The 20,902-nt window shown below is 44.1% G+C and overlaps 1 protein-coding gene, 1 non-coding gene and 1 pseudogene across 2 annotated transcripts in view; 2 read left to right on the top strand and 1 right to left on the bottom strand.

The window, feature by feature from the left end:
- The window catches only part of EDEM2 (ER degradation enhancing alpha-mannosidase like protein 2), a 33,163-nt gene extending 15,139 nt beyond the window's left edge, over nucleotides 1-18,024 (top strand). Inside the window, exons 8-11 of the mRNA XM_003788123.3 lie at nucleotides 3,310-3,434; nucleotides 11,199-11,343; nucleotides 14,968-15,089; nucleotides 17,459-18,024. Coding sequence (XP_003788171.1) covers nucleotides 3,310-3,434; nucleotides 11,199-11,343; nucleotides 14,968-15,089; nucleotides 17,459-17,953 — 887 coding nt within the window. The 3' untranslated portion in view covers nucleotides 17,954-18,024. The remainder of the gene's footprint in view (nucleotides 1-3,309; nucleotides 3,435-11,198; nucleotides 11,344-14,967; nucleotides 15,090-17,458) is intronic.
- Nucleotides 5,194-5,321, bottom strand: LOC111724740. The gene has a single exon (XR_002772978.1). It is a non-coding gene; the product is annotated as a small nucleolar RNA SNORA24 (small nucleolar RNA).
- An 848-nt stretch (nucleotides 18,025-18,872) lies between the features above and the next one.
- LOC100961100 lies at nucleotides 18,873-19,728 on the top strand (annotated as a pseudogene).
- Nucleotides 19,729-20,902: the final 1,174 nt, after the last annotated feature.

Raw genomic sequence — 20,902 nt, 5'->3', positions numbered from 1 at the left:
GCTGGGGATTCGAACCCGCCACCTTAGGTGTACGTGGCTGGCGCCTTAGCCGGTTGAGCTATAGGCGCCGAGCCTAATTTGTTTTTTTAACTTTTTAACTTTTTTTCTTTTTTTTGAAGACAGAGTTTTAGGTCTTCACCCTTGGTAGAGTGCTGCAGCATCATAGCTCACAGCAACCTCAAACTCTCGGGCTCAAGTCATTCCCTTGCCTGAGCCTCCTGAGTAGCTGGGGCTTCAGGCACCAGCTGCCACACCTAGCTACTTTTAGAGATGGGGTCTTTCTTTGGCTCAGGCTGGGACTCCTGAGCTCAACCAGTCCACCCGCCTTGGCCTCCCAGAGTGGTAGGATTACAGGCACCAGGCGTACCTTTTTGACTCTTTTTTAATAACACGTAGCTTAAAGCACAAACACATTATATAGCTGTACAAAAATATTTTCTCTACATCCTTAGTCTCTAAGCCTTTTCCTATTTAAAATTTTTTTTTAACTTTTTTATTAAAAAGTAAGATACAGACACATACATTAGCCTAGGCCAGTGCAGGGTCAGGATCATTAATATCACTGTCTTCCATCTTTACCTCTTAGCCCACTGGAAGGGCCTCAGGGGCAGTAGCATGCGTGGAGCTGTCATCTCCTTTGATAACAATGCCTTCTTCTGGAATAGTTCTGAAGGACCTGCCTGAGGCTGTTTTATAGTTAACGGTACTAAAATAACTAAAGTCTAGTATAGTTAAATGCGGTTGTTGAAAACCGAATAGCTGCCTCCTAACATTTGTTACTTAGGGAGGAAAAAAATATTACATTTTGCATTGTGTGTGTAGGCTCCCCAACATACAGTTTTGTTTTCCACACTCGTCAGTGATTTAACAAATTATGTAAGGGTTAATTTTTGTAAAGGGTTTGTAAGGGGTTAACTGTCCTACTTCACACTTGTATTAAATAATTCCATCCACTTACGGAGGAGGAGGAGGATGTGGGAGAGGTAGAAGGTGGGCACTAGTTCATGTGTCTGTGAGTCAGTAAAGACTGACGTCATGTCCCATGTTGAGTTGGTTATTTTGATATGATAAATATCTTTGAAGTAAAACAATTCTATTAACTGGAAGATCACAGGATATATCCATCACATTTTTTCAGTACAGATAGTTTTATTGGTGCGTTTACTTGGTGCAGTTAAGAATTAAACTTGCCAATTTTTTTTTTTTTTTTGGTTGAGACAGCATCCTATCCTATGCCCTGAGCAGAGTGCAGTGGCGTCATAGCTCACTACAACCTCTGGCTTGGGCTGTGGGCATCCCGCTGCCTCAGCCTCTGGAAGCCTCTGGGATTACAGGTGCTCCCCGCAGCGCCTGGCTGGGTTTTTCCATTTTTTTTAGGAGTTGGGGTCTCACTCTCGCTCAGGCAAGTCTCAAACTCCTGAGCTCAAGCAATTCTCCCTCCTCAGCCTCCCACTGTGCTGGGATTACAGGCGTGAGCCCCCACGCCCAGCCAAACTCGCCAATTTTAACATTGCTGTTGCATCTGATGTGATGTTCTGGTAAAAAAAAAAAAAAAATTCTAATATAGTAAATAAATACAGCAACATAGCCTTTTATTATCATTATCAAGTATTGCATGCTGCACATAATTATATGTGCTATACTTTTTTAGTTTATTTTTATTTATTCTTTTTGTTACAGGTTAATGTGAGGGTACAAGGAAGTAAGTTACAATGTTTGTGTTTGTTAGGTAGAGTCCATGTTGTAGTTGTGTCCTGTACCCAAGAGGTGTACCACATACCCTCACATAGTGCCCACTAAGTGGGAGCTACGTGCTATACCTCTATATGACTGGCAGGGCAGTAGGTTTGTTTATACCGGCATTGCCACAGACACGTGAGTACCACATTGTGCTATGAGGGTACAACAGTTAACAACATCACTGGGCAATAGAATTTTTCAGCTCTATTATAATCTTACGGAACTACCATCATCTATGTGTTTTGTCCTTGACTAACATGTCTTAATTCAAAACATGACTCAACACATAGTGCTCAGTCCTAGTTGTAGTTTCAGACATCCCCTGAAAATAAGGGGGACTACTGTGCTATTCATTTATTCAACAAATATTTATTGAGTACCATTGATGTGCCAAACATCATGTTGCCAAATTCTGAATGTGAACTGTCTCATTTATTTATTTTTATTTATTATTATTTTTTTGAGACAAAGTCTCATTATGCTGCCCTCGGTAGAGTGCTGTGACGTCACAGCTCACAGCAACCTCAAACTCTTGGGCTTAAGCAATTCTTTTGCCTCAGCCTCCCAAGTAGCTGGGACTACAGGCGCCTGCCACAATGTCTGGCTATTTTTGATTGCAGTTGTCATTGCTGTTTGGCAGGCCCAGGCTAGATTCGAACTCGCCAGCTCCAGTGTGTGTGCCTGGCACCCTAGCCACTGAGCTACAGGTGCCGAGCCAAACTGTCTCATTTAATCCTTATAGCACTATTTAAGATTATCTTATTTATTTGCATGGGAACTCTCCATAGAGTGCTGTGGCATCACAGCTCACAGCAACTTCCAACTCCTGGATTCAGGTGACTCTTTTGCCTCAACCTCCTGAGAAGCTGGGACTACAGGCACCTGCCACAATGCCCAGTTATTTTTTTGTTGCATTTTGGCCAGGGCCGGGTTCAAACCTGCTACCCTCTGTATATGGGGCTGGCGCCCTCGCCCTGAGCCACAGGTGCTGCCATACATGTATACTTTGTACTTTTATCATTTAGGTAATATTTTTTGTGCATATTTATTACGCATTGCCTTAGTGTTGGGGATTCTGCAGTGAACGAAGTAAAAGCCCAGGCCTCATGGATTTATAGTCTAGGGAAGCGGTGGGAAGTATAAATTCAGTTCCTACTAGAATGTAAGCTTTACGAGGCTATATTTTGTCATGTTTACAAACTCATAGGTGTCTGGCACCTAGTAAGTGCTCAGCAAATGTTTGTTGAGTAAATAAATGACTGACCAATCCCATAAAGTATATAACATTACTTTCCCCATTTTACAGATAATAGAACTAAATCTTGAGAGGGAAAAACTTGCGTGGGGTTAGTTAACAAATGGTAAAGTCAACGCTGGAATTTGGAACTGAAGTTGGATGCTAGAGTCCATGTTCCTTTCATCTGCTTGCCTCATTGCATCCTAGTCTGCTTTGAGGTTAAGCTGTCCTACGAAGATCTTTCACAAGCATAAATCCTTGCTCTGCTGTCAAGGCCTCCTTTTGTCTCTGTGATCCACTCACGTGTCTGTTATCCCATCTGTCCACTGCAGAGTATAACAAAGCCATTCGGAATTACACCCGCTTTGATGACTGGTACCTGTGGGTGCAGATGTACAAGGGGACTGTGTCCATGCCAGTGTTCCAGTCCTTGGAGGCCTACTGGCCTGGTCTTCAGGTAGGAACATTCAAAGAGGGTGACCATTTTTCTGTGCAACCGACAAAGCAAGCTCATCATTGGTACTTGAGTTGCTTGAGTACATTTTTTGGAGGGTTCAGGATGGAAGAAAGACCTAAAGTGAATTAGACAGATGTAAGATTCTGCCAAACTGAATTTTCTAAGGGGAACTTTAAGGTTTCTGGAACTGAGCTTCCAGTTGCCATGGAATGTTATACTACTTAATACTGCTTAACTGTTAACTGGCAGTTTTATGCAGAAACTATCCACGTTACCAGGTTAACAGTGTGTTAAAATAAAACCTCTTTCCAGGCTAGGGAGGAGCAGCCCTGGCAACAGCAGTTTCTCTGCTGGGCATTTCTGTCCAATCTCACTTTTAACTGCATGTGTGAACAGAGATGGTGAGTGGCCTGTGCTACTCTGCTGCCATCATTATTTTTTCCATTACGTGATCTATCTGGAAGAGTTGCAACTGGAAGGGATCTTAAGCCTGTCTAATCTACCTGCTACATGTTTCGAAATATTACACAAACCAAAATGTTTCTGTCATTAGGTGGGTTTTTCTTTTTTATTTTAAGAAAAGGTAATAACATGTAGGCGGTAGTAAATTTTAACACCCATTCCTTTAAAAGCACAAAAGGGAATATGGTGAAAAGTCAGTCTCGAGGCCCCACGCTGAGATCCTCTCTCCAGTCCAGCTCCTACTCTCAGTTTTCTGTAGAATGCCTTAGAATGCCAATTCATAAATATATGTATATTGGTACCCCCTTTTTTCTTTCTTTCTTTCTTTTTTTAAATTTTTTTAAGAGACAAGAGTCTCACTTTATTGCCCTTGGTAGAGTGCTGTGGCATCACAGCTCACAGCAACCTCCAACTCCTGGGCTTAGGCAATTCTCCTGCCTCAGCCTCCCGAATAGCTGGAACTACAGGCACCCGCCACAACACCTGGCTATTTTTTTGTTGCGGTTTGTCTGGGGCCAGGTTTGAACCTGCCACCCTTGATATATGGAGCCAGCGCCCTACCCACTGTGCCACAGGCGCCACCCAATACCCCTTTTTTCTTTACTTAGATAGGAACATATTCTTTGGCACCTTTTTTCTTCACTAAATATATTTTGGAGATTATTCTTTGTTGATACTGTACGTATAGATGATTGGTTTTACCTTTTTTTTTTTTTTGAGATAGGATCTTACTCTGTCATCCCATGCTAAAATCCAATGGTGTCATCATAGCTTACAGCAACCTTAGACTCTTAGGCTCCAGCAGTCTTCCCACCTCAGCCTCCCAAATAGCTGGAACTACAGTCCTGCACTACTATACCCAGCTGATTTTTTTCTCTTTCTAGTAGAGATGGGGTCTCATTCTTGCTCGGGCTGGTTGTAGACTCCTGAGTCAAGTGTTTCTCCTGCCTCTGAAAGCTCTCAGATCTCATTTTTTTTTTTTTTTTTTTTTGTACCTGAGTAATGCACTTTATTTATTGTCAAGGAATCCCCTCTAAAAACTCTGGCCTATATTTAAAATTGGTGCCCTGCTAATTTCCAGAGTATTATTGGAAACACCCATTCCTCCAAGTATAATTGGAAAATATAGGAATCCACTGCAGGATACTGCATGAGGCTTCATCCATGATCATTTCGGACTTGATACCTTCATCTTTCCACCATCAATCAGAACGAATTCAGCTTCCCAGAAACATTTACACAATAGTTGTAAAAAGTTTGCCCAATAACCGGCACTCTGCGGCTTTTTAATAGCACAGAATGTTGCTCGTGCAAGTCAGAATCTGATACCAATTAAATGGTGACAGCTTTGCCAATGAACAAGAATATGTGCTTCCATGGCTACCAGATCTCATCCTTGCTCAGGCTGGTTTTGAACTCCTGAACTCACGTGATTCTCCCATCTCTACCTCAGCCTATTAGGATTTCAGGCATGAGCTACTGCCCCTTGCCCAGTTTTACTTTTTTTAAACAGTTGCATGTATTCTGTTGAATAGATACATAGTTCGCCCTCTATATCTGCAGCTTTCATATCTACAGATTCAACCAACCACTGATCAAAAATAACTTGGAGTGGTAGCTCACACCTGTAATCCTAGCAGGAGACCGAGACAGGTAGTTGCTTGAGCTCAGGAGTTTTGAGACCAGCCTGAGCAAGAGCAAGACCCTATCTCTCCTAAAAATAGAAAATTTTGCTACTGTTATGAATCGTAATATAAATATCTGATATGCAGGATGTATTTAGGTGACCCCTGTGAAAGGGTCGTTTGACACCCAAAGGGGTCACAACCCACAGGTTGAGAACCACTGCAATTGTTTGAAAGCAAAGAATTGAAAAACTATGGGTAAAAAAATTAAAAAATAAAATAAAGAAATAATAGTACCCCATAATTGCTTTAATGTACACAGTTACGCTATAAGAAATGAAAAAAAAAAGAAAAACTATGGGATTTGCAAAAGAATTTGTTACCCAGAGGTTAGGGTCATTCGCTTTCTCAACACTTACATTAATATTTTAAATTTAGCCCAGTTTAGTGGTCAGGAAGCTCTTCTACCCCAGAGCAGTGTTCCCCAGTAAGGATCAAGATTGTCTGTAGCGACACTGTGCTTCTGTGCAGTGGCAGAAGGATAATGGTGAGAATGGACAGCTTGCCTTTGGGTTACCAGCATATGTTCAGGCAGGTTTGTTTTCAGGAAAGTTGAGGAACTGGAAATCTATTTCCTTAAAACTATTCGTGATAACATTTCCTTTTGGAAAACCTTGCATGACCCAGTCAGAACTGATCACACCCTGACCCTGCTTAATTCCGTTTCTATTCATGTTCTCCAAGAAAATAATCTAAGCGGGAAAGATGTAACTTACGTATAAATTTCCCAGCAGCAAAGTTGATGACAAAGAAAAACTAGAAATGGTCCAAATTCCTAATAACAGAGGAACAAATAAAGGTTGTATGGATTCAATGGATTATTAGGTAACTTTAAAAATGAACTAAGGCCTGGCACAGTGGCTTAACACCTGTAATCCTAGCACTCTGGGAGGCTGAGGCAGGTGGATTGCTTGAGCTCAGGAGTTCTAGACCAACATGAGCAAGAAGGGACCCCATCTCTACTAAAAATAGAAAAATTAGCTGGTTGTGATGTCAGGCGCCTATAGTCCCAGCTATTGGGAGGCTGAGGCAAGGGGATCACTTGACCCTAGGAATTTGAGGTTGCTGTGAGCTGTGATGATGCCACTGCACTCTATCTTGAGCAACAGAGCAAGACTGTGTTTCAAAAATAAATTAATTAGGCTCGGCACCTATAGCTCAACTGGCTAAGGCGCCAGCCCCGTACGCCTAAGGTGGCGGGTTCGAATCCCCAGCCCAGACCCGCCAAAAACAACAATGACGGCTGCAACCAAAAAATAGCCGGGCGTTGTGGCGGGCGCCTGTGGTCCCAGCTACTTGGGAGGCGGAGGCAGGAGACTCGCTTGAGCCCAGGAGTTGGAGGTTGCTGTGAGTTGTAATGCCACGGCACTCTGCCCAGGGGGACAGCTTGAGGCTCTGTCTCAAAAAAATAAATAAATAAATAAATAAAATTAATTAATTAAAAAAAACTAATATGTAAACTCCTTTGTACATGAGGTAGTGGTGAACAAGAGTCAAGGAATGATGAAGGAATGAAGATTGCTACTGGACTATAGTGAGGACTTAGAGCGATAAGTAAACTTTTTAAAAATTTTGATTCTTGGCTCAGTGCCTGTGGTTCAAGTGGCTAAGGCGCGAGCCACATACACCTGAGCTGGCAGGTTCGAATCCAGCCTAGGCCCACCAAACAACAGTGACAGCTGCAACCAAAAAATAGCCGGACGTTGTGGCAGGCACCTGTAGTCCCAGCTACTTGGGAGGCGGAGGCAGGAGAATCGCTTGAGCCCAGGAGTTGGAGGTTGCTATGAGCTATGATGCCACAGCATAAGTAAACTTAACAATAACCAAAAATGCCCATTAAATACCCATTATAGGACTTACACATGCATTACAACTCTATGATTTGGATTTGTATATTAACAAATAGAAGACAACAAAGATATACAGATTGTCCATAAAGTTTATGTGCAATTTGCTGTGTTAAACTACTTTAAATTGCGCACAAACTTTATGTCCACCCTCTATATATAGTAAATGGCTGATACTATAAGATTAAGAAATTATTTATCTGGCTCGGCGCCTGTGGCTCAACCGGCTAGGGCGCCAGCCACATACACCTAAGGTGGCGGGTTCGAATCCCAAGCCTGGACCCGCCAAACAACAGCGATGGCTGCAACCAAAAAATGGCCAGGCGCTGTGGCGGGCGCCTGTAGTCCCAGCTACTTGGGAGGCTGAGGCAGGAGACTCGATTGAGCCCAGGAGATGGGGGATGCTGGGAGCTGTGATGCCATGGCACTCTACCTAGGGGGACAGCTTGAGGCTCCGTCTCAAAAAAAAAAAAAAAAAAGAAATTATTTATCTGTGTATTCCTATATGTTTTTAAAATTATATAACTTGTAATAAAAATTGGGATAGCAGGTATCAGACCTATCGTATCTAGCAGATAGAGTTAAAGGAGACATTTTTATGCCTTTATTTCCCAAATTTTCTTAAATAAAAGTAAAAGCAATAAGAAAGAGAACTGGCACGGTAATGAAAGGGTTCCACCCAGTCTGGAATTTGTGCTCTTCGTGTGTGGCCCTTTTTCTGTTTTCACTGGGGCCCCTGGTTATTTCCCTGTGAGGTTATAACGCTCATAGCTAACATTTACTAAACATCTCTTCAGTGCTTGCTAGTCATCTTGTACACAATCGTGATAATTTAAATTCATAAGATGGAAGAGTAATTTATGTGCCAGACACTTTACACAGAATCATCACAACATCCTGAAATAAATGTGTCATAGACGAAGAAAGGAGGGTTAGCGCTGCCAAACCGGTTCATTCACGTACTCGGCAAATACTTGAATGCCTTCTGTGTTCCAGGGTCTGCTCTCATGAGGTTTATAGAAGAGGAGACACACAGAAACATGTATTTTATTCTTTTGTTTTGAGACAGAGTCTTACTTTGTCACCTTGGGTAGAGTGCTGTGGTATCATAGCTCACAGCAACTTCAAATTCCTGGACTCAAGCAGTCTTCTTGCCTCAGCCTCCTAAGTAGTTGGGACTACAGACGCCTACCGTGACACCTGGCTAGTTTTTCTATTTTTAGTAGAAATGGGGTGGTCTCAGTCTTGTTCAGGCTGATCTTGAACTCCTGAGTCCACCCGTCTTGGCCTTCCAGAGTGCTAGGATTACAGGTGTGAGCCACCACACCTGGCCAAAACACTTAAACAGACAAATATGTAAAATAATGCACTGCAGTGCAGGAAACAAATAAGAGGCTGACATGGAGAAATTGGATGGGGACTGCTTTAGACAGGCTGCTCAGGGGAGGCCTCTCAGCAGTGGTGATACTTAAGCTGATACTTGCAGGGTAGAGCTGGGACTCTTTGGATGTTCTAGGCAGAGGAAACAGCATGTGTAAAGGCCCTGAGGCAGGAAAGAGTTGGGTGTTTATCAGAAACAAACAAAAGCACTGTGTCTACAGCCCATTGAAGGAAAAGCCTAATCACGGGAAGGTCAGCAGTGACCAGCTTGTGCAGGGCCCTGAGGGCCGTGCTGAGGCTTCTTGGATTCGTACTAAGCTCATGCAAAGCCACTGAGGTCTGGTGTATATAGTGAGATGGTGACTCTGGTTACGTTGGGGAGGGCCAAGAGGGCATGTGGTGGGCATCTTATAAGGAGGAGGCCTTTAAGGCCATCTCAGTGGGAGATACTGGTGACTGGGTGGTGCTCTGGAGATAGAAAAAAATCTTGATGATGTAGGGATGGAATTAGCAGCTGCAGCTGATGAAACAGACGTGGGGATGGGGAGAAGGAAGGAAGCAGAAATGATGACCAGGTTTTTGGTCAGAGTAAGGGTATAGACAGTGGTGCCATTTACCAAGAGGGAGAGTGGTGAGAGTATGGGGCAACTTTATGGGAAAGTGAGGGAACCAAGAATTTTGTTTGGGAAATATCAAGCTTGTTCTATCCGTGAGTCTTCCAGTGGGATGTCAAGGTCAGCTATTTCCCTATGAGCTCATGGTATTAATAGTGATGGCTACTTAGCAACAGCTAATAAAATTGTAAATGTTTACATCATCTAACCTAGCAATCCTAATTCTGAAAATTTATCTGACAGATATTCTTTGCATATTTTGGAAGTAAATATGTACAGGGTTATTTATGGTAGCATCTATTGTTGGAACCAAGCCAAATCGCTATTAATAAGGAACTGATTAAATTTTGGTCCAAACAATAGAATACTATGTAACCACATAAATTGGAAGAGGGCACTTTGTATGCACTTATGTGAAACATATAGGATATATTGTTTGATACATAGGGAAAGGGCAAAATAGTTTATTTCTTGTTTGTTTTTGTTTTTTGTGTGATGGCATCTTACTCTGTCACCCTGGTAGAATGCAGTAGTAGCATCTTATCTCACTGCAACCTCAAACTCCTGGGCTCAAGCATTCCTTCTGCCTTCTGAGCAGCTGGGACTACAGTCACCTGCCACAACACCTGGCTAATTTTTCTATTTTTAGTAGAGACAGAGTCTTGCTCTTGCTCAGGTTGGTCTCAAACTCCTGAGCTGAAGGTATCCTCCTGCCTCGGCCTCCTAGAGTGATGGAATTACAGGCATGAGCCATCACCAGGCCAGGTGGCAAAACAGTACATTTAATAGACTATTCTTAGTGTGGGGGAAATCATATATACTCATTTTGGCTTATATTTGCATAAAGAAACTTTGGAAGATTATATAAGAAACTAATGAAAATGCTTATCTGTTGGGTGTAGGGTGGGAGTGAGACTTAGCACTGTCAACCTTTTCCCTATTCTTAGAATTTTGAGCTGTCTGGCTGAATTAAAAAAACTGTTAGTAGAAAACATGGATAACACAATTCTCCTCCTTCCAACAAGGTATGAGGTTCCAACAAGGTTGTGTTTTACATCTTTTTTTTTGAGACAGAGTCTCACTCTGTCGCCCTGGGTCGAGTGCTGTGGCAACATCTTAGCTCACAGCAACTGACTCTCTGGGGCTCAAGAGATCTCTTGTCTCAGCTTCCCAAGTAGGTGGGATTACTGGCTCCTGCCACAATGCCCACCTAATTTTTCTATTTTTAGTAGAGACAGGGTCTTGCTCTTGCTGAGGTTGGTTTCAAACCCCTGAGCTCAAGCAATCCACCTGCCTTAGCCTCTCAGAGCACTAGGAGTGTTTTACATCCTTTTTTTTTTTTTTCCTGAGACAGAGCCTCAAGCTGTCCCCCTGGGTAGAGTGCCGTGGCATCACAGCTCACAGCAACCTCCAACTCCTGGGCTCAAGTGAGTCTCCTGCCTCTGCCTCCCAAGTAGCTGGGACCACAGGCGCCCGCCACAACGCCTGGCTATTTTTTGGTTGCAGCCATGATTGTTGCTTGGCGGGCCGGATTGGATTCGAACCCACCACCTTAGGTGTATGTGGCTGGCGCCTTAGCCACTTGAGCCACAAGCGCCAAGCCGAGTGTTTTACATCTTATAGGTAAGGTTTGGACAAGTTAAGTGTCTAGCTCAAGACCATGCAGTGAGTAAATTGCAAACCCAAGGTCTTGGCTCCAGTACCTTTTCTTGTCTTTTCCCTGAGGTTATATGTGTGTTTTTATGCCTGGTGTTTACAGCCACATCTCTCCCACAGAGCCTAATTGGAGACATTGACAATGCCATGAGAACCTTCCTCAACTACTACACGGTTTGGAAGCAGTTTGGGGGACTCCCAGAATTCTACAACATTCCTCAGGGATACACAGTGGAGAAGCGAGAAGGCTACCCGCTCCGGCCAGGTGAGTCGTGGCTCCAGCTCTTCGCCAGCCCACAGGCTCTAGCTAGTTCCTCAAACCCCAAACCTCCATGTTTCTACAAGGCTTCATGCTCTACAACTGCTCATGAGTTCATTTTTTCCCATCTGATTCTTCCTGGGACTTTGGATGGTCTTCCTACTACGGATCAATTATCTCCATATTTTCAGATGTGGAAACTGAGGCCAAATGTGCTGAAATGGCTTGCCTAAGGCAAGAGCGAGGACTGGAACCCAGGTCTCCTCACTACATCTTAATTTCTTTTACCTTGGGAAGTGAGGGAGGAGATTAAAAGGCAGGCTGATTCCTAAGCTTCTGCCATAAGGGTTTTAGAAATGTAGGCAAACTTCCTAAGTTTGTGGGTAAGATAAATTATGCTTCCATAGTATGTAATATTTGAACTTTGGGACAGACCTTAAGAATTAGCTAATCTCATCCACCTCCCCATTTGCAGCTCAGAATCAAGGAAGGAATAACACACTAGGTAGGGTCTGAAGTTCCTTTCCAGCTCTGATGTCCTCTGATTGATTTCAGGAAGTTGAAAATTGCGAGGAGGGAAAGGGGCACAGGGGAAGGAAGCTTAGTCAGCACACATAGTCATCTCCCACCCCCCAATAGGTCACCATACCATTGTCTTAGACACTTCCCACCTTCCCACCTGACTTGCCCTTTGGCTGTGGGACAGGCCTTCCTGGTGGCTTCTGCCCATCCTGCTGTCCTCTACCCGGTTTCCTTCCTCCTCTAGGCCAAGTGATTATTATAGGAATTGTGGAGGGGAACAGATGAGGGAGTGGAACAGCAAGTATAAAGAGCTTATCAGTCGTCTGACTCCTTACAGGCTGCTTTTCTTGGCAGTTCCCATGCATTTGTTCTCGTGGCACTTTGGTTCAAAGAGTCACTCTTGAGAAGGTATCATATCCAGTGATAACAGTAGATAAAATGAAGATCAGAGGCGTGGTGCGGTGGCTCACACCTATAATCCTAGCACTCTGGGAGCTGAGGCAGGTGAATTGCCTGTGCTAAGGAGTTCGAGACCTGCCTGAGCAAGAGCAAGACCCTGTCTCTACTAAAAATAGAAAAACTGGCCAGGTGTTGTGGCGGGTACCTGTGGTCCTGACTACTCAGGAAGCTGAGATAAGAGGATCACTTGAACCCAAGAGTTTGAGGTTACTGTGAGCTATGATGCCATAGCACTCTACCCAGGGAAACTGAGTGAGATTCTGTCTCAAAAAAAGATCAGAGTTTGGGACTAAGTTTAAGACATAGGCTTGTGCAATCTCAGGATTAGAGGGAAACTAAGAAGTCTCCTAAGTGAAATCCTTCTATATTAGCTCTGGCAAGTGGTTACCTGGTCTGTGCTAGTTGCTGCCAGTGACAGCTTGCAACAGAGACAGCAGCCTTACAGAGGCAACCTGTTCCATGTGTAGGACAGGCTGGCAGGAAGGCATTAGTGGAAAGTGAGGCACCACCATCAGGAATCCAGGAGTGCTTGTGTCTAGCTATCCTTTCTACCCTAAAACAATAAAAAATGGGAGAGAAGGTACTACTCTGTTACTGGATTGACCAGCACTTTATACTTTAGTTCATGGCTCTGGTCAGCAGAGTGGGAGCACAGAGCCTCCACCTAGTGGCCTCTGAGATGGATATGGTGGTATGTGTCTGTAGTCCTGGCTGCTCAGGAGGCTGAGCCAGGGGCTGGGTTGCAGTGAACTGTGATGATGCCACTGCATTCCTGCCTGGGCAACACAGCAAGACCCTGTCTCTTGTCTTGGTGCCTGGAGCACAGTGGTTATGGCACCAAGGATGGTGGGTTCGAACCCAGCCCAGGCCAGCTAAACAACAACAACTGCAACAAAAAAAAATAGCCAGGCATTGTGACCGATTCTTATAGTGCCAGCTACTCAGGAGGCTGAGGCAAGAGAATTGCTTCCAAGTCTGAGGTTGCTGTGAGCTGTGATGCCACAGCATTCTACTGAGGGCAATATACTGAGACTCTGTCTCAAAAAAAAAAAAAAAAAAAAAGAAGACCCAGTCTCTAATAGATGAAAAGGCTTTTGAGAGCCCTTTACTTCCCTGCTAAGTCCAAGTCTAAATCTTGAGCTGTCAACCTCCTCTAGAGAATTGTTCAGATGTATAGAAAAGTGAAACAATAACTAGCATAACCCGGAGGCCTGTGTGTGAGGAAGAGAAACAAGAGGCTGACCACGGGGGCACTGACCCTACCAGCTGCTAAAAGCAGAAGAGGAGGCCTCCCATGAGGGCACTGGCTGTTCCACCTTTGAGCACTACAGAATGTGTTCATCTGCCAGTAAGTGTGCCCCAGTCTGTGCCTTAGGAGTTAGATTAGTAGTTGTCCAGGGGCCTGTAGGGGGATGGAGGGGGATGTAGGAGAGAATTAGGGAAGTAGGCAGAGACCTTCACTCTGAAGTAAGACCTAGAGTTTGTGGTAGTAAGTCAGAGGGGAGAGAAGTGCTGACCCAGGTCAGGAGGAGATCAGTGGGAGATGTTGGAATAGGGGGCAAGAGGGATTATTTCTTCTCTGAGAAGAGATGGATGAAGAAGTAGAAATGCCTATGGATCTAAACCTTCCACCCACTGTGAGGTCACCCTAGTCAACTCTTTTCCATAACAGTTCCTGGGGGCAGCACCTGTGGCTCAAAGGAGTAGGGCACCGGCCCCCAATGCTGGAGGTAGGGGGTTCAAACCCAGCCCCAGCCAAAAAAAAAACCACAAAACAAACAGTTCCTGGAGTTTTGAAAGCAATAAACACATTTTTCTGGGTTTCCCTTTCTCCAGAATAAATATTGTCATTCAGACCCACTTGGGTTGGCTAGTACTTTTCTTTTTGTTGTTGTTGCTGTTATTGTTGCAGTTTGGCTGGGGCCGGATGGCAGGTTTATGGGGCCAGCGCCCTACTCACTGAGCCACAGACGCCCCCCAGCTAGTGCTTGTCTTAAGGTATGTCAGAACATCAAATTCCAGTTGTGGCATAAAGTAGGGCAAGATGTCACCTTGTCATGGGCACAGAGAACCCATGACTGCGTATTTGTTAGAGTCAGGGTTGGCTCTTGAATATCTTACCCTTCATCTTTCTTCCATCCATCTCAAGACTAGCCTTTTAATGACAGGTTCATATTCTTTAAGTTTTAAGATTGGGTTAGGCTGTGGGTAATAAAAAATTAGTAGCTTAATTGATAGAGAAATTTATTTCTTTCTCAGTTCTGGGCCTATAGGGCTCCCTGTGGTGCCCTTAATCCTACCCATCTTCTAGGAGTAGTTGTTAGTCTAGGCAGCCATGTGCTTGGCTAAAGGTGGGAACAGATACTGGGAAGTAGGCAGCAGCCTCTGCCACCTTCTTTATCCCCTTGGCTGCCCTTTCTCCCTTTGGGTGGGAGTCACGGATCAGCCTAAAAGCTGATCTCCACTGAGCATTGGGCTTTGGGTCCATTGGCTCTAGGAAAATTCCGAATTGGGTGAGATATCCCATGTTCCTCCTAATTGGGACCCTGTGGATAAGGTGTGGTGGGGAGGAGTCCTTCCCTGCCCCAAGTGGGCCCTGAGCCATCCCTACACAGCCACTGGGTGAGGAGGGTCTGTTGGACTTTGCAGAACTCATTGAGAGTGCAATGTACCTGTATCGTGCCACGGGGGATCCCACCCTCTTGGAACTGGGAAGAGATGCTGTGGAATCCATTGAAAAAATCAGCAAGGTGGAGTGCGGATTTGCAACAGTAAGTGTTTCCATGGACCTGCCCCTCCTGTCCCTGACCCTCCCCTCCCCTGGCCTCTCTCCTTTTCTCTCACCTCCCCTCCCTTTCCTTTGGGAATTCTAGAATATTAGCACTAGCGGGAACCTTGGAGATGTACATAATCTCTTTATTTTATAGATGAGGAAATTAAAGAGCTTTGCTAAAGATCACACAGCTAGGCTGGGTGCAGTGGCTCACATCTGTAATCCTAGCACTCTGGGAGGCTGAGGCAGGAAGTTTGCTTAAGCTCATGAGTTCCAGACCAACCTAGCAAGACCTCATCTCTACTAAAAATGAAGAACAGTCAGGAGGATCACTTGTGCCCAGAGTTCAAGGTTGCTATGAGCTATGATGCTACAGCACTCTACCCAGGACAACAGAGTGAAACTCTGTCTCAAAAAAAAAAAAAAAAATCATACAGCCAGTAGCAGTTAGGATTAGCTCTCAAGGATCTTGACCCCAACACCCAGCATTAGAGATCCTTTGTCTTTGAACAGGTAACTTTACAAGGGTGAGGTTTGTGAAGAGTTTTGTGAAAGGGCTTATAGAATGAATTCTAAGAAGGAATCCAGAGTCCCACAGCCCTAAATTCAAAGCTGAAGCTCCTTAACACAACAGTCCTACTAGTCTCATGGGTATTTATTGAATGCCTTTTACATGGCAGGTGCTGTGCTAAGCCTGAAGGTACATTCTTATAGGACCCAAACAGGCGAGATAAAGAACCATTACAGAGTCATAAAAACCAAATGTGTAAGAAATTGTCTGGGCCAGCACGATGGCTCTCACCTATAATCCTAGCACTTTGGGAGACTGAGGCAGGAGGGTCTTTTGAGCTCAAGAATTCCAGACCAGTCTCAGCAAGAGCAAGACCCAGTCTCTATTAAAAATAGGAAAAATTAGCCAGGCAGGTAGCAGGTGCCTATAATCCCAGCTACTTAGGAGGCCCAAGAGTTTCAGATTGCATCATTGAGCTATGATGATGCCACTGCACTCCAGCTAAAAGTGGAAAGTGAGGCACCACTACTCTCTCTCAAAGGGAAATAAAAAAATTCCTTGAAAACCCTATAGGGTTTGTGTTAAGGTGTGAGATTTTTCAAAAACCAAAAAATTGCTTTTGTAATGTGGTTATATTGTGTATAATAAATATGTAATGTGTAGTAAGAAGTAAAATATAGATAAAGAGCTGTCCAGAAAATATTCAGTCACATATTAAAAATAGATCCGTGCATGGCTGGATACTTTCTGGACCACCCTGGTATATTTTTGAAGAGAAGACCTATGTGTTTAGGGGAAAAATAAAGCAATGATATATTTTCGTATCAAATATGGTGTATTTTGTGAAAAGGCAAAGTGATAAGCCCACTGGAGCCTTCTTAGGAACGCTAGACTTATTTCCATGAAAGTGAAGCTCTTTGGAGGTCTTCCAAGGTGAATCATGGGAATAGGCGTCAGACCTTTGTCAAACAGAGCAAGAAAATAAGTCTGGTACATCAAGTCCATATTTGAGTCAGATTTTTTGTGTAACATGTCTGTTGAGAATTCATTCTTTAAAAGTGTATTGCTAATTCTGAGAAGCTGGAATAAAATGTTTGTAGCAAGTAGTCTTACTCATCCATGCCTGTAGACTCAGTTGAAATTTTCTAAATAGGACTCATTAGTTGTAGACAATAGCAGTAACTTGGTAACCACATTAATGCCCATCCAGGGAAGATTAGCTAAGTAAACGATGATACATTTCTACAAGGGGATATTGCATTATTACAAGGGATGGATGATTAGGTCTATGGTTATAGACAGGAGATTGTCATATCATGTAGGAAGGCCCACGGGGACCTTTCCAATGAGACAGCATCTGAGCAGAGATCTGCAGGGAGAGGCAGCAGGCTATGAGGATATCTGGAGGTGGGGTGCTCCAGGCTGAAGGAAGCTGGGGTGGGAGCATAGGTGCTAACTGAGGGCAGGTGGGAGCTGCAGGAGCAAGGATTAGAGGGGTGGGAGCTGAGGACTGGGAGGGAGCAGGGGCTGGATCTAGTAGTCCACAGTAAGGATTTGCACCTTTAGCCTGCGTGAGGTAGAGTGTCAACAGGGAGTTTTGAATAGACAAGTGACAGGTAACACGTAGCTCTAGATAGACCGCAGAGTTAAGGATGGAAGCCAGAGGCCCTCTTAGAAGCTGTTGTGATAATCCCAGTGAGAGGTGGTGGTGGCTTGGCACAGAGTGAAAAGTTAAGCAATTTACCTAAAGGCCCTCAATTGCTTAGTGGCAGAGCAGGAGTTCATATGGGTGTCGCCTGACCCTTACGCCCAAACTATGATGCTGTTCTGACTTGCTTTCCTCTCCCACATGGCAGATCAAAGATCTTCGAGACCACAAGCTAGACAACCGCATGGAGTCCTTCTTCTTGGCTGAGACTGTGAAATACCTCTACCTGCTGTTTGATCCCTCCAACTTCATCCACAACAATGGCTCCACCTTCGACACGGTCATCACCCCCTATGGGGAGTGCATCTTGGGGGCTGGGGGGTACATCTTCAACACAGAAGCTCACCCCATCGACCCTGCGGCCCTGCATTGTTGCCGGAGGCTGAAGGAAGAGCAGTGGGAAGTGGAAGACTTAATGAGGGAATTCTACTCTCTCAAACGGTTAAGATTTCAGAAGAAGACTGTGAGTTCAGGGCAATGGAAACCCCCAGTAGGGCCAGGAACATTCTTGTCACCTGAAAACTATGAGCAGATGAAGGAGAAGAAGCCTGCCAAGCAGAAAACCCCACTTCTCAGCTGCCCTAGCCAGCCCTTCACCTCAAAGTTGGCATTACTAGGACAGGTTTTCCTAGACTCCTCATAACCACTGGATGATTTTGTATTTTTTATTTTTTTGAGACTGAACTATAATAATAAATCTGCTTTGGGCTATTACGTTTTGGTTATCGTGTTTTACATATTAGACCGCTTCATACGATTTCATTGAAACAAAGCGTTCGTGACTAACAACCATTGTGGATCTAGTTTATTTTTCTCATACAGCTGGAGAAGCAGCTAAACCCAAATTTAGCTGACTTCAAACACCCCAGGGGTTGGTAACTGAATTTCCTTTCCTTTTCTGGGATCTTTGGTGAGCAGGTTGTTGTAAATGTATTTCTTGGGTAGTTCTTGCTCCGACCTGTGCGTCTGCCCTTTAATTCACCTGTCTATCCATCTGTCCTTCAAGGCAACAAAAATGTGTTAAGCACCTTTGGGTGCCAGCCACAGCCCTAGAAGTTCAGCAGTAAAAAAGGCAAACAAGTTTTTATTCTTGTGGCAACTTAATTCCAACAGAGAGTATATCAAAGAACATGTGATCAGTTCTATGAAGAAAATAGGGCACTGAGCTAGAAAATAATAGGATAGGGTGGTCAGGGAAGGCCTCCGTGAGGAGGTAAGTTTATAAACTGTTAATTATGTAAACTGTTAAAGTAAATAAAAATGATAGTAATCCCTCATAGGCTCATCACCCCATTTCAACAAACCCAGCTTCAAAGATGATAGACTCATGGCCAACTTTATGCCCGCACTGGACTGTTTAGACTCTCAAACATTTCATTCCTGGAAGTATTTCAAAGTGTATTCTCAAAGCACAGCTATAGAAATCAATAATTATTCCTTAGTATCTTCAAATGTCTAATTAAAGTTCAAGAATTCTTGTTTTAGCTTTTCTGCACCGCTCAGGGAGGGCCCATATGGCATTGTTTTGGATTCCCACCATAACTTAAAGGGAAATTCTCACAATGTCTGGAGCCCTTGATGTCCTACAGATGAAGGAGGAGGATATCCTCAAATTCCTCACAGCAGGAACCCACTTAGGTGGCACCAAGTGGTACAGTACATCTACCAAAGGAAAAGTGATGGCATCTACATCATAAATCTGAAGAGGACCTGGGAAAAACTTTTGGCAGCTCGGGCCATTGTTGCCGTTGAAAACCCTGCTGATGTCAGTGTCATATCCTCCAGGAATACTGGCCAGCGAGCTATGCTGAAGTTTGTTGCTGCCCTGGAGCCATGCCTATTGCTGACCACTTCACTCCTGGAACCTTCACTAACCAGATCCAAGCAGCCTTCCGGGAACCTCGTCGTCTAGTGTTACTGATCCCAGGGCAGACCACAACCTCTCACAGAGGCGTCTTATGTTAACCTGCCTAGCATTGCTCTGTGTAACACAGATTCTCCTCTGCATTATGTGGACATCAACATCCCAGGCAACAACAAGGGAGCTCACTCAGGTCTGATGTGGTGGATGCTGGCCGGGAAGGTTCTCCGCATGCGTGGCACCATCTCCCATGAACATCCGTGGGAGGTCATGCCAGATCTCTGTTTCTACAGAGATCCTGAAGAGATTGAAACGGAAGAGCAGGCTGCTGCTGAGAGAGCTGTGACCAAGGAGGAATTTCAGAGTGAATGGACTGCTCCAGCTCCTGAGTTTACTGTTACACAACCAGAGATTGCAGACTGGTCAGAATGCGTGCAGGTGCCCTCTGTCCCTATTCAGCAGGTCCTCACTGAAGACTGGTCTGCAGCTCCCACTGCTCAGGCCGCTGAATGGGTAGGAACAACCACTGAGTGGTCTTAAGCTGTTTTTCCACAAGGTCTTAAACAAGATGGAAATGAAGTTGGAGGACAATAAACATCAGTTTAAAAAAAAAAAAAGGAATTCTTGTTTTACAAATGTGTATTATGCTTTGAATCAAGATCCAGAGAGGGTTTATTCATTTGGCATTATGTGATACAGCTCTACGTGTCTTCTAATCTATAGCAGTTCTTGATCTCTCCCTCCTTATCTTCCCATTCTTACCCTATTTTCATTGCAACTTGTTTGCCGAAGACACTGAATTGTTTTTCCCATAGATTTCCCATATTATGGATTTTGCTAATTGCAGCACTCTGATGTTCAATTTGTAGCTCAGAGGCATCATCAGGTACAGATTTTTTTTTTTTTAGACTCACTCTATTCACCCTAGGTCGAGTGCAGTGCTGGGCCTATAGGAACCCACCACAACACCTGGCTAATCTTTCTTACTTTTAGTAGAGATGGGGTCTCAATATTGCTTAGGCTGGTCTCGAACTCCTGAGCTTAAGGGATCCTCCTGACTTGGCCTCCCAGAGTGCTAGGATTACAGGCATGAGCCACTGCATCTGGCCTACACCTGGCCCAAATTTCAATTTTTAATTTTGCTTTTATTTCTCAACAATGGCTCATAAGCGCTATTGGTACTTCAGTCACAAGGCATGTGATGTCTAGTCTCTGTCACTAACAGCCATTTGTTGATTATTGCCTAGATCCATTATTTCAACAGGGATTACAAAATAGTGATATTCTAATTTTGCTAGACTATGTGGGTACTTGAGGTAGAGTTCATTCAGCAAAGCTAATACAAACATCTTGTGACAAAAGTCTAGAATTAGGGAAAAAAGCTAATATAAATATTTGATTCCTTATTTACCAGTTTCTAAAACAATGAGCAGTTTCCCTAGAATCCTCTAATAGTGACAATGACTTTTTTTGTTTGTTTTATTTTTTTGTAGAGATGAGGTCTCACTATGTTGCCCAGGTTGGTCTTAAATTCCTGGCCTCAAGAGATCCTCTTCTTGGCCTCCTGAAGTGCTAGGATTACAGGCATAAGCCACCATGTCTAGCCAGAGCCCCAAAGCTCTCTTTTTTTATTCTTAATATTAGTTATCAGCTCAGTGCCTGTGGCTTAAGTAGCTAAAGTGGCGGCTACACCTGAACTGGGAGGTTCAAATCCAGCCCAGGCCCATCAAA

This window comes from Otolemur garnettii, unplaced genomic scaffold, assembly GCF_000181295.1.
Source record: "Otolemur garnettii isolate 467f Iridium unplaced genomic scaffold, OtoGar3 scaffold00025, whole genome shotgun sequence".
Taxonomy (NCBI): Eukaryota; Metazoa; Chordata; class Mammalia; order Primates; family Galagidae; genus Otolemur; species Otolemur garnettii.
The sequence above is the reverse complement of the archived record's forward strand: the minus strand, read 5'-3'. Positions and strand labels throughout refer to the sequence as shown.